This window comes from Panthera leo, chromosome C1 (assembly GCF_018350215.1).
Source record: "Panthera leo isolate Ple1 chromosome C1, P.leo_Ple1_pat1.1, whole genome shotgun sequence".
Taxonomy (NCBI): domain Eukaryota; kingdom Metazoa; phylum Chordata; class Mammalia; order Carnivora; family Felidae; genus Panthera; species Panthera leo.
Window position 1 is genome coordinate 197,023,022 of NC_056686.1, and position 15,701 is coordinate 197,038,722.

The following is a 15,701-nucleotide window of genomic DNA, read 5'->3' on the forward strand; positions in this document are numbered from 1 at the left end:
CTCCAAATTAACAAATTTTCTTAATTATGAAACATGTTTAATAAAACAAGGAATGTCTGTGGGCAGAAAATGAGTTAAGAGTTTCAAGAAAAACAATAGTCTCTTCATATTTTACTTTTCAACTAATACTTACCTCATCTTTTATACACAGAAAGATGAATTAAGTTGTCGTGAAGCAATTTCAACAGAGAAGAAATTTCTCTCAAAGTAGAGTACTGAATAATTATCATTCAAAGTGTGGAATGAGTATTCTTGATTCAGGAAACTATGCTATGAAATAAATGTTTCAGTTGTTTATAATGGATACCTAATAATTACCCACTGAATTGAATTTAAAATTATATTTTTCTTTTGTTCTAATTCATGTTTAATTATTTAAATATATAGGAATTAATCCAAGAGAAATTAATATCTTTATATCTTTCAGGCAGTATTTAAACACTGTATTTTATTCAACTCTTTTTGAGTCATTTTCTGTATATACAAAAATATAACCCCATATCTTTGGATTTCATTTTTTAGATTTCTGGGCTTCAAGCAACATTGAAGAATATGGAAATAGGGCATAATTACCATGCTTCTGAAATTAGAGGTAAAAATAAAATGTAATAAAACTAATTTAATATCAGTTGGTGATTTTTTAATCTTATCAGAGCTCAAAATTCTGGAGATAATTAAAAGTGAATAAATGATATGGTAACTATTTCACAAATTAAAATGTTAATGACAAGATCAAGAGGGAATATGGATATGGCACTGTATAACTAATTTCAGATAAAAATATGAGGAAACTATAATGGGAGGGCTTGTGTTTCTGACCGTGATGCTGTAGCTGGTACCAGACTAACCTTCTTTTAATGAAAAAACTCTTCAACTAGACTATTTATAGGGCAGCTACTTTTAGCCTTTGGGAAACAGCACAAGTCACAGAAGGAGATAAGAAGTGATAAGAAGTGATAGAAGAAAAATTTATAAGTTGAGATCCCCTATCACTATGGCTTTGTGCCTGGGGCAGTTTCCAAACCAAATTCCATGCAGGTAGAGGTCAAGAAGAGCATGCCAGTCCTGAAGAACTGAAAAGGCAAAGATTATACATAGTTCACACTGTCCCAGGAAAGTGCACCAGATAAAAAGGGAGCTGCAATAAGCAGTGACCCAGTTTATGAGGGAGTTTACTGAGTCTTTTAGTTGATAGCGGGTTATACATGTAAGAATACCCAAGACTTAACTGTGAGGAGATTTTAAAGGTCTAAGAGGGGAAAAAGGATTCTAGAAATCAAACAGGTATGGTGACATTGGAGTTCTGGTCATATCTGGATGAAGAGACCTCTTTACTCTTTAACTCCTTGTTAATACCATATTAATGTTTAACATAATCATATTAACGTATTAACCATATTAACATAACACTTGTACTGCCCTTTATTATAAAACCCCAAACAAAGCTTACATAGAATTTCTAAGGGAGATAGAATTTGAGTTTGAATCTTATAAGTTAGCCTTGGGGAAAATGTAGGGCTTTCCATGGATCCACCTTAACAAGGTAGAAAATTAAGCCTAGAATTTCAAGGTGATCATCAAAAAACTAAACTGCATGCTAGAACAAAAATGAATACCCTTTAAAGGAAGGCAGTTGTCCTGAGCCTTGATAACCTGTCATCTATACTGCCCGGTATGTAATTTAAGTTTTCTATGTATATTATAGAGACAGGAAAAGGTGGCCCACAATCAAGATAAAAATCAGTAAATGGAAACGTACACCAGGATGGCCCAGATGTTGAATTTGGCTGATAAAAATTCTAGAGCAACTATTTTGAATATTATCAAGGAATTAAAGAAAAATATGACATTAATAAGTGAAGAGATAGGAAATCTTAGCAGTTACATGGAAACCAAAAAAAAAAAAATTAAATTCTAGTATTGAGAAATATGATAATTTAAATGGAAATTTTATAGTTCACAACAGATTGAAGATGACAGAAACGTCAGTGAATTTAAGAGATATCAGTTAAAACTCAGTCTGATGACTAGAGAAAAAAATTAAAGGGAAATATGCCTATTTAACAGATGTGAAATTGCAGTCCCAAAGGAGAAAAGAACACGAATGGGACATAAAAATATTTAAGCAAAAGATGACCTAAATTTTTCTAAATTTGATAACATCAACTCCCCCAAAAGCAGCTAACTGTAAACCCAAAGAGAATCAATCCTGGATGCATCATATTCAAACTCTTGAAAATTTAAGTGAGACAATCTCTAAAGCAGCAAGAGAAAAAAATCATATTACATACAAGAGAACAGTAATGTAATAAAGGCTGATTTCTTGTCAGAGATATTAGAGGCTAGAAACAAAGAAATGACAGTTTCAAATGTGGAAAATTTTAAATTCAGAATTCTATGTCCAGTAAAATATCCTCAAAAAATAGGGTGAAATAAAGACATACGGACATTTTAATTTAAATGAAAGCTAAAAGATTTTGTTGCAAATCATTCTAAAGTGTGGGAAATACTAAAGGACTTTCCTTGGTCAGAAGAAAACTCAGATCTCTGGGATTGAATACAGAGATTTAGGAATGTTAAATTCTGGTTAAGATATATATTTTTTATTTTTAATTTCCTTAAAAGAAAAATGCCTTGTAAAAACAAAAATTCTTGTACATACCTTATAAATGGTAATGCTAACATAAGAAAATAATTTTGGGAGTGGTGCAAATGTTCTATATCTCTATTTTGGTGGTGGTTATATGCTGGTTTATCTTTGTCAAAACTTACCCAATTCTATATTTAAAATGTGTTCATTTTATTGTATGTAAATTGTACCTCAGTAAATTTGATTTTAAAAAATGATGGAAACTCTGAAATATAGAAAGACTGCAAAACAGTGAATTTTCTTAATAAATATGACATCCTATTATGTCATATGACAGAAGACTATTCATTGTGTTCAATGGTTAAAGCTTAAGAGAAATAGTCAGCATTCTCATATTTGAAATTTTTTTTTCTTAGCCTTGATTCAGTAGTTCCTTTCAAATATTTTAAGTTAAAGAAATGTTAGCTATGCTCAATGATTCCTAAAGATACTATGAACAAAGATGTTTATTGTAGTCATATCTATAGTAAAAAAACAGTGCAAACAATCTTATTAACCACAGGTGAATGTTTAAATATGGCAGATCATGCAACTAGAAAGTCTTTAAAAATCATGCATAAGAAAATGCTCACATCATAAAGTTAATAAAATGTTAAAAAAATAAGAACATTTATATAGTAAAAGGTCATAGCTATTAAATATATGCAAATAAAAATGATGCACACCAAAATATATACATAATTTGCATGATGTGATTTTTTTCTACATTTTTTCCTTATTGCATTTTTTTTTTTTACAAAGGATATATATTTTTGTTAAGATAAAATTACTTGTTTCCAGGGTGTCTGGGTGGCTCAGTCAGTTAAGCATCTGACTTCAGCTCAGGTCATGTATGATCTCATGGTTTATGGATTTGAGCCCCATGTGGGGCTCTGTGCTGACAACTCAGAGCCTGGAACCTGCTTCAGATTCTGTGTCTCCCTCTCTCTCTGCCCCTCCCTGCTTGTGCTCTGTCTCTGTCTTTCTCTCGCTCTCTCAAAAACAAATAAAACATTAAAAAAATTAAAAAAATTACTTGTTTCTATCTGTAAATAACTTTTAAGAATGCAGTCAGTTATAAATATGAAGGGATAGTGTCAGACTATCACAGCCTCAGGAACTCTAACTTCCCAAATGACTAAAATGTGTGAAGACCAATATATATAAGATGGCTTAAAGGTTGAGGAATTTCGTGCACTGAGTTGATAGTTGTAACAATTAATCTCTAATACTCCATTCTACTCTAACAGTTTGTGTTCTTTATCCTTGGCATCTCTATTAAAATAAACTCATGGTTTACTGATAACTTCTTTATGAAATTATATTCTGCTATTTAACCTAATTTATAAATGAACACGGTGCATGTTTTTCTAAGTTACTTTGAAGACCAAGTTTGTTTATATTTTGATAGGTGATAAGTGGCTTTTGGTAAAAAAGGAATAAATTTCAACACAACATGATGAAATACTTTCTTTTAATTGTATAATCCCAACTACCTGAATAAAGTTAATTCCTTATATTCTGTACTGAATAATTTTACACTGTTCATAAACATGCATTCTAGTTTTAGATATGGGGCTTTCAGTACCTTTCTCTAAGCTTCTGGTCTTAGCATTTGGCAGTGTCATGGCAGACTCTGTCACCTCTCTGATTGCCTGATCAACTTGATAGTAGAAGATCAGTGAGGCATAAATGCTAATTATTATTATTTTAAATTATTATCATGATCAGGATGTCATTCTTGGGTGTTGAAAAGGAAAATACAATAAAAGAGAACTGGAAGTGAAAAATTTTCCTTAATGTCAGTGAGCCATAATTGCTGCCTTCCCTCCTGCCCCTCCCCCATCCCTCCCCCAACCCCCCACTTACACTTCCCAGATGGGGCTCTAACTTTTAGCACCATCAGGGAGAACAGGCAGTCTGGATACTCAAGTGTTTTGAAGTCTTTTTAGTGGTTTCATGTAGAACTATGTTATTCAATATTCTGTTTTTAGGTTATTGTCCAAGTTGCTTTGGAGATTTTCTCCTTTGTTTGAAACTGGTACTGAGTAGAAAGAATTATATCAGGAAAGAATCTAAATGCCAGCTATGTGCTTCCTTGCCTTAAGAATTCTTTGAGAGCCTTGACTCATCCAGATATTTTTGTGTTCATCTTTTCTCTGTTATAAATCTAGTGTTATAATTTAGAACACTTAGTTATTTCTTTTAGTTATGAGTTAATGATTGTAACTTTATTAATTTATTTTCAGTCATTTTCCTGTTTAAAAATATAGGGAGAAATTATGTATACGTAAATATGTATATGTATATGGAAAGATGTATAAAAGAAAGAGACTTTCCCTGTCACTTTTATTTTTCCCCCAGGTGGTTTTTTTAGGACTGTTCTCTTTATGTCCAGGAGAGTTTGGAGACTAGTGTTACAACTACATTGGAAAATTACCCAGTTATTTTCCTTTATTTTTTTTTTTCAACTTGAGAAGCATGAAGAATAATATTTTGTTAATACAATATTCTTCTAAAAATCTGTTATTTATTACCCAATTCCACAAAGGATATTTTGTCATTGTTTACCATTCACTCCTTTGACCCTCTTCAACTTTATTCATATACACATGAAATCTCATGACAGGAATTTGGAAATAATGTAACTGGAGATTGGCTACTATGCTCTCTAACTGGCTTATCATGCCATTTAACTGACCTTGTAGTAACGACACCCTGAATTTTGGGGAAATGAATTTGACACCTGACTTAAAACATTTTGGTAATGGGGCACCTGGGTGGCTCAGTTGGTAAAGCATCCAGCTTTGGCCTAGGTAATGATCTCATGGCTTGTGAGTTCAAGCCCCACGTTGGGCTCAGTGCTGACAGCTCAGAGCCTGGAGCCTGCTTCTGATTCTGGGTCCCTCTCTCACTCTGCCCCTCCGCCACTTGTGCTCTAAGAATAAATGAAACATTAAAAAAAATTAAAAGAACACTTTGGTATTATTTCAATATTACTAGTACAATACTTTAAAAAACACATGTATCATTATGACTTTGGCTTTCATATTTTGATTAAAATTGTATTTATCATTGCAAGACAGTATAGATACTAAGAATAAGTTGTGTTATTTTGTAGTTGTTCCTAACCGTGAAAAAGAAAATGCACTGGAAGGTCCTACTCAGAAAGGTCTTCGTGAAGCCAGGGAGAAAAACAAAAGTAACACAAAGATAAAAGATAATACAAAGGTATGGCTTTTTGTTGTTATTTCCATTAAATCATACTTCACTCTCAGATCTTCAGATCCATGAACTCATATGGTATTATTATTTTACTGGAAGAGGAATTTAGAGGTTATGTATATCAAGCCCCAAAGTTCTTAAATGTTACTAATATGTGAGGGACATATGCTTACTGGTGGCAGAGACAACTCAGTGAATGCTGCCACGCACCCCAATATAATCACAGGCATGTGTGCTTACCTAGTCAGTTTTCTGCTTACTCTGTCCAAAGAAATAACTCCCACATAGTCCCTTATTTCTTCCCTAATAGTATAACTTTAAACTTTACTTAGTCTTCTTTAAAAGTAGAATGTAAAGAATTATGCCCCATTTAGAAATCTCCTTAGATCTGAGTGCCTTTGCTTTGCAATTGGGCTGATAGTGAAAAACTTCTGTAATGATTGAAGAAAAATGGCACTTGTCAGGATGAGCACTGGGTGTTATGGGTAAGTGGTAAATCACTAAATTCTATTCCTGAAACCATTAGTATGCTGTATGTTCACTAACCTGTATTTAAATTAAAAAAAAATAATAATAAATGGAAAAAAGTATCTGGTCAAAGAGATCAAAAATGAGGAAGAGAGAAAAGTACATAAAACCTGTAAGGAGTTTAATTTCTTGTCATGAAAATTGCATGAAATTCTAGCTGACGTAATGAATTTTCTTACAAAGTACATAATTGTTACCTTTGTGTTCTAAAATATATGACAACTTCCCATTGGGATGGACCTTCCCTTTTTGCCACCATAAAGCTTTCCCACTCCTCTACCTGCCTTTGAATCTCTGCCAAATGCAAGCAGTGGTGGTGGATGACTCTCTTGCTGTCGATAAGTAGTTATTCTTCTCATTTGGGTGACCTTTGTTTATCTCTACAGAGATTGTTAGGTCTGGGTTCATATAAAGCACCTGAATAAAGAAAAATAAATTAGGATTAAGGATTTTCAGTATGATGGTGGTGCTTGTCATCAGGAACATTTACGTCTTTTTTTTCCTTTCATTTATTTTTTAAATTTACATCCGAGTTAGTTAGCATATAGTGCAATAATGCTTCCAGTACAATCCAGTGATTCATCGCCTACATGTAACAGACACCCAGTGCTCATCTCAACAAGTGTCCTCCTTAATGCCCTTGCCTTAATTTAGCCCATCCCCAAACCCACAACCTCTCCAGCAACCCTCAGTTTGTTCTCTATATTTAGAGTCTCTTATGTTTTGTCCCCCTCCCTGTTTTCATATTGTTTCCCTTACCTTATGTTCATCTCTTTTGTATCTTAAATTCCACATATGAGTGAAGTCATATGATATTTGCCTTTCTCTGACTAATTTTTCTTAGCATAATACACTCTAGTTCCATCCATGTAGTTGTAAATGGCAAGATTTCATTCTTTTTGATTGCCAAGTAATACTCCATTTATATATATGCACATCTTCTTTATCCATTCATCTATCAGTGGACATTTGGGCTCTTTCCATAATTTGACTATTGTCGAGAGCACTGTTATAAACATTGGGGTGCATATGCCCTTTCAAAACAGTACACTTGTATCCTTTGGATAAATACCTAGTAGTGCAATTGCTGGGTCATAGGGTAGTTCTATTTTTAGTTTTTTTGAGGAATCTCCATACTATTTTCCAGAGTGACTGCACTTGTTTGCATTCCCACCCACGGTGCAAAGGGTTCCCCTTTCTCCACATCTTCACCAACATCTGTTGTTAATGTTAGTCATTCTGACAGGTGTGAGGTGGTATCTCATTGTGGTTTTGATTTGTATTTCCCTGATGATGAGTGATGTTGAGCATTTTTTCATGTGTCTGTTAGCATGTGGATGTCTTCTTTGGAGAAGTGTCTACTCATGTCTCTTGCCCATTTCTTCAGTGGATTATTTGTTTTTTGAGTGTTGAGTTTGATAAGTTCTCTATAGATTTTGGATACTAACCCTTTATCTGATATGTCATTTGCAAACATTTTCTCCCATTCCTTTGGTTTCCTTTTTTTTTTTTTTTTTTTTTTTTGCTGGTTAGTTTTGCTGATTGTTTCCTTCGCTGTGTAGAAGCTTTTTATCTTGATGAAGTCCCAATAGTTTATTTTTGCTTTTGTTTCCCTTGCCTCTGGAGACATGTTGAGTAAGAAGTTGCTGTGGCTGAGGTCAAAGAGGTTTTTGCCTGCTTTCTTTAGGATTTTGATGGTTTCTGTATTACATTTAGATCTTTCATCCATTTTGAGTTTATTTTTGTGTATGGTGTAAGAAAGTGGTCCAGGTACATTTTTCTGCATGTTGCTGTCCAGTTTTCCCAGAACCATTTGCTGAAGAGACTGTCTTTATTCCATTGGATATTCTTGCCTACTTTGTCAAAGATTAGTTGGCCTTACGTTTCTGGGTCCATTTCTAGATTCTCTATTCTGTTCCATTGATCTAAGTATCTATGCCAGTACCGTACTTTCTTGATGATTACAGCTTTGTAATACAGCTTGAAGTCCAAGATTGTGATGCCTCCAGCTTTGGTTTTCTTTTTCAGGATAGCTTTGGCTATTTGGGGGTATTTTCTGGTTCCATACAAATTTTAGGATTGTTTATTCTAGCTCTGTGAAGAATGCTGGTGATATTCTGATATAGGTTGCATTAAATATATCGATTGCTTTGGGTAGTATTGACATTTTAACAGTATTTATTCTTCCAATTCATGAGAATGGAATATTTTTCCTTTTTTGTGTGTGTGTCTTCAGTTTCTTTCATAGGCTTTCTCTAGTCTTCAGTGTATAGATTTGTCACCTCTTTAATTAGGTTTATTCCTAGGTATTTTATGGGTTTTGGTGCAATTGTAAATGGGATCTATTCCTTGATTTCTCTTTCTGTTGCTTCATTATTGGTGTATAGAAGTGCAACTGATTTCTGTGCATTGATTTTATATCCTGTGACTTTGCTGAATTCATGGATAAGGGAACATTTTCTTTTTAAAAAAAATTTTTTTTAATGTTTATTTATTTCTGAGACACAGAGAAACAGAGTGTGAGTGGGGAGGGGCAGAGAGAGAGGGAGACAGAGAATTGGAAGCAGGCTCCAGGATCTGAGCTGTCAGCACAGAGCCTGACACGGGGCTCAAACTCACAAACCATGAGGTCATGACCTGAGCCGAAGTCAGTCGCTCAACTGACTGAGCCACCCAGTGCCCCAACATTTTCATCTTCTAATGGCATAGGCATTCTCTTTAAGGTAGTAGTTATACTTAAAAATGATTTGTTGATTCATTCACTAAGTGCTTATGGCTTGTAAGACTATATTAGCAGGGTTGACTTTTTGTATGAGAAAAAGCTACTAAAATATAGTACAAATACATTAAATATTTATGCATAGTATATTCTTTTTAAGTGCATTAAAATTTTTAGCATAATACCTACAACATGATAGAAAATTTGGGTCTTACAAAAATGCTAAAGTGCAAAATAAAGTGAATTCCTTTTCACTAGTATTTCTCTTAATTTTTTCCCTATAAGTTTGTACCCTTTCTTTGATCAACATCTCCCCAATATCCCTACCTCCAGCCCCAAAGACCATTCTACTCTTTGCTTCTATGAGTTTTTTATTTTTTAGATTCACACGTATAAATTATATCATACAGTATTTTTTTTCTGTCTGATTTATTTCACTTAGGATGATTTTCTCAAGACCCATCTATGTTGTGACAAATGGCAGAGTGTCCTCCTCTCTTATATCTGAATGCTAACCCATGCGTGTGTGTGTGAGTATGTGGGTGTGTGTGTACACCACATCTTGTTTATTCATTAATCTATTGACAGAGGCCTAGGTTGTTTTCATACCTTACCTATTATGAAAAATGCTGTAATGAACAGGGAGTGCAGATATCTTTTCAAGATCTTGTTTTCATTTCCTTTTGGTATATGTCAGAAGTAGAGTTGTTGCTTCATATGGTAGTTCTATTTTTATTTTATTTTAAAAATTTTTATGTTTATTTCTGACACAGAGAGAGACAGAGCATGAGTGGGGGAGGGGCAGAGAGAGAGGGAGACACAGAAGCAGATGCAGGTTCCAGGCTCTGAGCTGTCAGCACAGAGCCCGATGTGGGGCTCGAATTCACAAACCATGAGATCATGACCTGGGCCAAGGATGGTCACTTAACCGACTGAGCCACCCAGGTGCCCCTATTTGTATTTTTTTGAAGAAATTTTCATCCTATTTTTCATAGTGGCTGCACCAGTTTACATTCTCATTCACAGTGCACAAGTGTTCCCTTTTCTCCAAAGCCTTACTAACAATTATTATCTGTTGTCTTCTTGGTGATAGCCATTGTAACAAGTAGGAGATGGTATTGCATTGTGGTTTTGATCTCCATTTTCCTGGTGATTAATGATGTTGAGAATCTTTTCATGTACCTGTTGGCTATTTGTATGTGTTCTTTAGAAAAATATATATTCCATACATTTGCCCACGTTTTAATTGAGTTATTTATTTATTTTTGTAACTGAGCTGTATGAGTTCTTCATATATTTAAATATTTACCCTTTATCAGATATGTGGCTTGTGAATATTTTCTTTCATTCCACAGGTTGTCTTTTCATTTTGTTGATTGTATTTTGCTGTTCAGAGGCTTTTTAATGTAGTCTCACTTGATTTTGCTTTTGTTTCTTGTGCTTTTGATGTCATATCCAAAAAAATCATTGGCAAGACCAATGTTAAGAAGCTTTTTCTTATGTTTTCTCTGGGAGTTTCATGGTTTCAGGTCTGAAGTTTAATCAATTTTGAGTTAGTTTTTATGAATAGTGTCAGATGAGTATACAGTTTCATTTCCTGTATGTGGTTATCCAGTTTTCCTAAAACCATTTATTAAAGAGACTTTTTTTCCCCATTGAATATTCTTGGGTTCCTTATAAAATGCTAGTTGATTGCATATATGGGAGTTTATTTCTAGGCTCTCTATTCTGTTCCTTTAGTCTATGTGTCTATTTTTATGTCAGTACTATACTGTTTTGATTACTGTAGCTTTGTAGTATGCTTTGAAATCAAAAGTGTGATACCTTCAGCTTTGTTCTTTTATTCTTGGGATTGCTGTGGCTATTTGCATCATTGCAGTTTTATACAAATTTTAGGATTTTTTTCCTATTTCTGTGAAAAATGCTGTTAGAATTTTGATAGAGGTTAAATTGAATCTATAGATGGCTTTGGGTAGTATGGGCATTTTAACAATATTAATTCTTCTCAGTACTTGGGAACAGAATATCTGTGTCTTCCTTAGTTTCTTTCATCAATGTTTTGTAGTTTTCATTGTACAGATCTTTCACTTCCTTGATTAAATTTATTCCTAAGTATTTTATTTTTTGTTATGCTATTGTGAATGGGATTGCATTCTTTATTTCTTTTTTATTCATTTTATTGTTTGTGTATAGAGACACAATTGACTTTTTGTATTTTGATTTTATATTCTGAATCTTTACTGAACTTGTTGATTAGTTCTAACAGTGTTTTTCATTGAGTCTTTTGGGTTTATATATAAATAAGATCATTTCACCTGCAAATAAGGTAATTTTATTTTATTTTTCCTATTTGGATGCTTTTCAGTTCTCATTGACTTTTGGCTTTGGGGGCAATGTCATCTTTTCAATATGAAAGAAAGGAGCAAGTTCAACACAAAAATAGAGATTTGAATTGCAGAATAGGATTAAACCAAGGGCTGGTTGTGGGGGGGAGGCAAAAGCAAAAGGAAGAAATGAGATGTTGCCAAGAGACAGAGGGTCTCTTGTCTCTTTACCTTTAGTAAATGAGTCAAATATTTAGATGGCAGTACACATCTTTTTTTTTTTTTAAGGTTTATTTCTTTTGAGAAAGACAGAGAGAATACAAGTGGGGGGGGGGGCAGAGAGAGAAAGAGACAGAAAATCTCAAGTAGGGTTGAGATGCAGAGTTGGAACTCAGGAAACTGTGAAACCATGACCTGAGCTGAAACCAAGAATTGTACGCTTAACCAACTGAGCCACTCAGGCGCCCCACATATATATACAGCAGGGCTAGTATTCTGGGGGAAGTAAGAAAAGTTCAGGATGTGGAAGGACTTTCTAGAAGCTTGGGGACTAAGGCTAGTCTCTTTCCACTCTTGACCCCCTTCTCTGATCAGTGAAATAAGGAATCCATTTGGTGCTTTTTATTTCTTGATCTTGCCTGATTGCTCTAGCTAGGACCACCAGTACTATGTTGAATAAGAGTGATGAGAGTGGGCAGCCTTGCCTGGTTCCTGATATTAGAAGAAAACCTTCAACCTTTCACAATTTAGTCTGATGTTAGCTATGGGTTTCTTGTATATGGCTTTTATTATGTTGAGGTATATTTTTTTCTACCCAATTTATTGATTTTTTTTATGAAAGGATGTTGAGGCTTGTTAAGTGCTTTTCTTACATCTTTTGAGATCATCATATGATTTTTATCCTTCATTCTTTTTTTATGTTTCTTTTCTTTCTATAATTTATTTATTTTTTATAATTTATATCCAAGTTAGCACATGGTGCAACAATGATTTCAGGATGAGATTCCTTAAGCCTCTTACCCATTTAGCCCATCCCCTGTCCCACAAGCCCTCCAACAACCCTCTGTTTGTTCTCTGTATTTAAGAGTCTCTTATGTTTTGCCTCCCTCTCTGATTTTATATTTTCTTCCCTTTTGTTCATCTGTTTTATATCTTAAAGTCCTCATATGAGTGAAGTTATATGATTTTTGTCTTTCTCTGACTAATTTTGCTCAGCATAATACCCTCTAGTTCCATCCACATGGTTGCAAATGGCAAGATTTCATTCTTTTTGATTGCTGAGTAATACCCCATTGTATATACATATACCACATCTTCTTTATCCATTCATCCATTGATGGACATTTGGGCTCTTTCCATACTTTGGCTATTGTTGATAGTGCTGCTATAAACATTGGGGTGCATGTGTCCCTTCAAAACAACATACCTGTATCCCTTGGATAAATGCCTAGTAGTGCAATTGCTGGGTCATAGGGTAGTTCTACTTTTAATTTCTTGAGGAAGCTCCATACTGTTTTCCGAGGGGCTGCACCAGTTTGCATTCCCACCAGTAGTGCAAAAGAGATACTCTTTCTCCTCATCCTCACCAACATCTGTTGTTGCCTGAGTTGTTAATGTTAGTCATTCTGACAGGTGTGAGGTGCTATCTCATTGTGGTTTTGATTTGTATTTCCCTGATGATGAATGATGTTGAGCATTTTTTCACGTGTCTGTTAGCCATCTGGATGTCTTCTTTGGAGAGGTGTCTATTCATGTCTTTTGCCCATTTCTTCAATGGATTATTTGTTTTTTGGGTGTTGAGTTTGATAAGTTCTCTATAGATTTTGGATATTAACCCTTTATCTGATATGTCACTTGCAAATATTTTCTCCCATTCCTTTGGTTTCCTTTTAGTTTTGCTGATTGTTTCCTTTGCTGTGAAGAAGCTTATTATTTTGATGAGGTCCTAATAGTTCATTTTGGCTTTGGTTTCCCTTGCCTCCGGAGATGTGTTGAGTAAGAGGTTGCTGTGACTGAGGGCAAAGAGGTTTTTGCCTGCTTTCTCCTTGAGGATTTTGATGGTTTCCTGTCTTACATTTAGGTCTTTCATCCATTTTGAATTTACTTTTGTGTACAGTGTAAGAAAGTTTTCCAGGGTTCATTCTTCTGCATGTTGCTGTCCAGTTTTCCCAGCACCATTTGCTGAAGAGACTTTCTTTATTCCATTGGGTATCTTTCCTGCTTTGTCAAAGATTAGCTGGCCATATGTTTGTGGGTCCATTTCTGGGTTCTCTATTCTGTTCCATTGATCTGAGTGTCTGTTTTTGTGCCATACTGTCTTGATGATTACAGCTTTGTAATAAATCTTGAAATCTGGGATTGTGTTCTTCCAGCTTTGGTTTTCTTTTGCAAGATTGCTTTGGCTATTCAGGGTCTTTTCTGGTTTCATACAAATTTTAAAATTATTTGTTCTAGCTCTGTGAAGAATGCTGGTATTATTTTGGTAGGTATTGCATTGTATACGTAGATTGCTTTGGGTAGTATTGACATTTTAATAGTATTTTTTCTTCCTAATCAGGAGCATAGACTATTTTTCCATTTTTTTGTGTCTTCAATTTCTTTCATAAGCTTTCTATAGTTTTCAGTGTATAGATTTTTTACCTCTTTGGTTTGATTTATTCCTAGGTATTTTATGGTTTTTGGTGCAATTATAAATGGGATCTATTTCTTGATTTCTCTTTCTGTTGCTTCATTATTGGTGTATAGGAATGCAACCAATTTCTATGCATTGATTTTATATCCTGCAACTTTGCTGAATTCATGGATCAGTTCCAGCAGTTTTTTGGTGGAATCTTTTGGGTTTTCCATATAGAGTATCATGTCATCTACAAAGAGTGTAAGTTTGACCTCCTCTTGGCTGATTTGGATACCTTTTATTTCTTTGTGTTATCTGATTGCTGAGGCTAAGACTTCCAATACTATGTTGAATAACAGTGGTGAGGGTGGACATCCCTGTTTTGTTCCTGACCGTAAGGGGAAATCTCTCAGTTTTTCCCCATTGAGGATGATATTAGCGGTGGGTCTTTCATATATGGCTTTTATGATCTCGAGGTATGATCCTTCTATCCCTACTTTCTTGAGGGATTTTTATCAAGAAAGAGTGCTGTATTTTGTCAAAATACTTTCTCTGAATCTATTGAGAGGATCATGTGGTTCTTGTCCTTTTTTTATTGATGCAATGTATCACATTGATTATTTTGCAGATATTGAACCAGACCTGTATCCCAAGTATAAATCCCACTTGGTCACGGTGAATACTTTTTTTAATGTATTGTTGGATCTTGTTGGCTAGTATCTTGTTGAGGATTTTTGTGTCCATGTTCATCAGGGAAATTGGTCTATAGTTCTCCTTTTTGTGGGATCTCTGTCTGGTTTTGGAATCAAGGTAACGCTGGCTTCATAGAGTTTGGAATTTTTCCTTCCATTTCGATGTTTTGGTACAGCTTCAAGAGAATAGGTGTTAAATCTTCTTTAAATATTTGGTAGAATTCCTCTGGAAAGCCATCTGGTCCTGGACTCTTGTTTTTGGGGAGATTTTTGATTACTACCTCGATTTCTTTACTAGTTATAGATCTGTTCAAATTTTCTATTTCTTCCTGTTTCAGTTTTGGTAGTTTATATGTTCCTAGGAATTTGTCCATTTCTTCCAGATTGCCCATTTTATTGGCGTTTAATTGTACATAATATTCTCTTATTATTATTTGTATTTTTTCTGTGTTGGTTGTGATCTCTCCTCTTTTATTCTTGATTTTATTTGTTTGTTTGGGTCCTTTCCTTTTGGTTTTTGACCAAACTGGCTAGTGGTTTATCAATTTTATTAATTCTTTCAAAGAACCAGCTTCTGGTTTCATTGATCTGTTCTACTTTTGTTGTTGTTGTTGTTGTTGTTGTTGTTTGTGTTTTTGTTTTTTTTTTGTTTTTTTTTTGGTTTTGATAACATTGATTTCTGCTCTAATCTTTATTATTTCCTATCTTCTGCTGGTTTGGGGTTTTATTTGCTGTTCTTTTTCCAGCTATTTAAGGTGTAAAGTCAGGTTGTATATCTGTGACCTTTCTTCCTTCTTTAGGAAGGCCTGGATTGCTATATACTTCCTCTTATGACCGCCTTTGCTCCATCCCAGAGGTTTTGGGTTGTGGTGTTATTATTTTCATTAGCTTCTATGTACTTTTTAATTTCCTCCTTAACTTTTTGGTTAGACTTTTCATTCTTTAGTAGAATGGTTTAGTCTCTAAGTAT

The 15,701-nt window shown here is 34.3% G+C and overlaps 1 protein-coding gene across 2 annotated transcripts in view; it reads left to right on the forward strand.

Moving 5' to 3' along the window:
- The window catches only part of SPAG16 (sperm associated antigen 16), a 1,016,770-nt gene that overhangs the window by 54,704 nt on the left and 946,365 nt on the right, over positions 1 to 15,701 (forward strand). For both annotated transcript variants that reach the window (XM_042950045.1, XM_042950046.1), the window contains 2 exons: positions 523 to 592; positions 5,751 to 5,860. In XM_042950045.1, the coding sequence (XP_042805979.1) occupies positions 523 to 592; positions 5,751 to 5,860 (180 nt within the window). The remainder of the gene's footprint in view (positions 1 to 522; positions 593 to 5,750; positions 5,861 to 15,701) is intronic.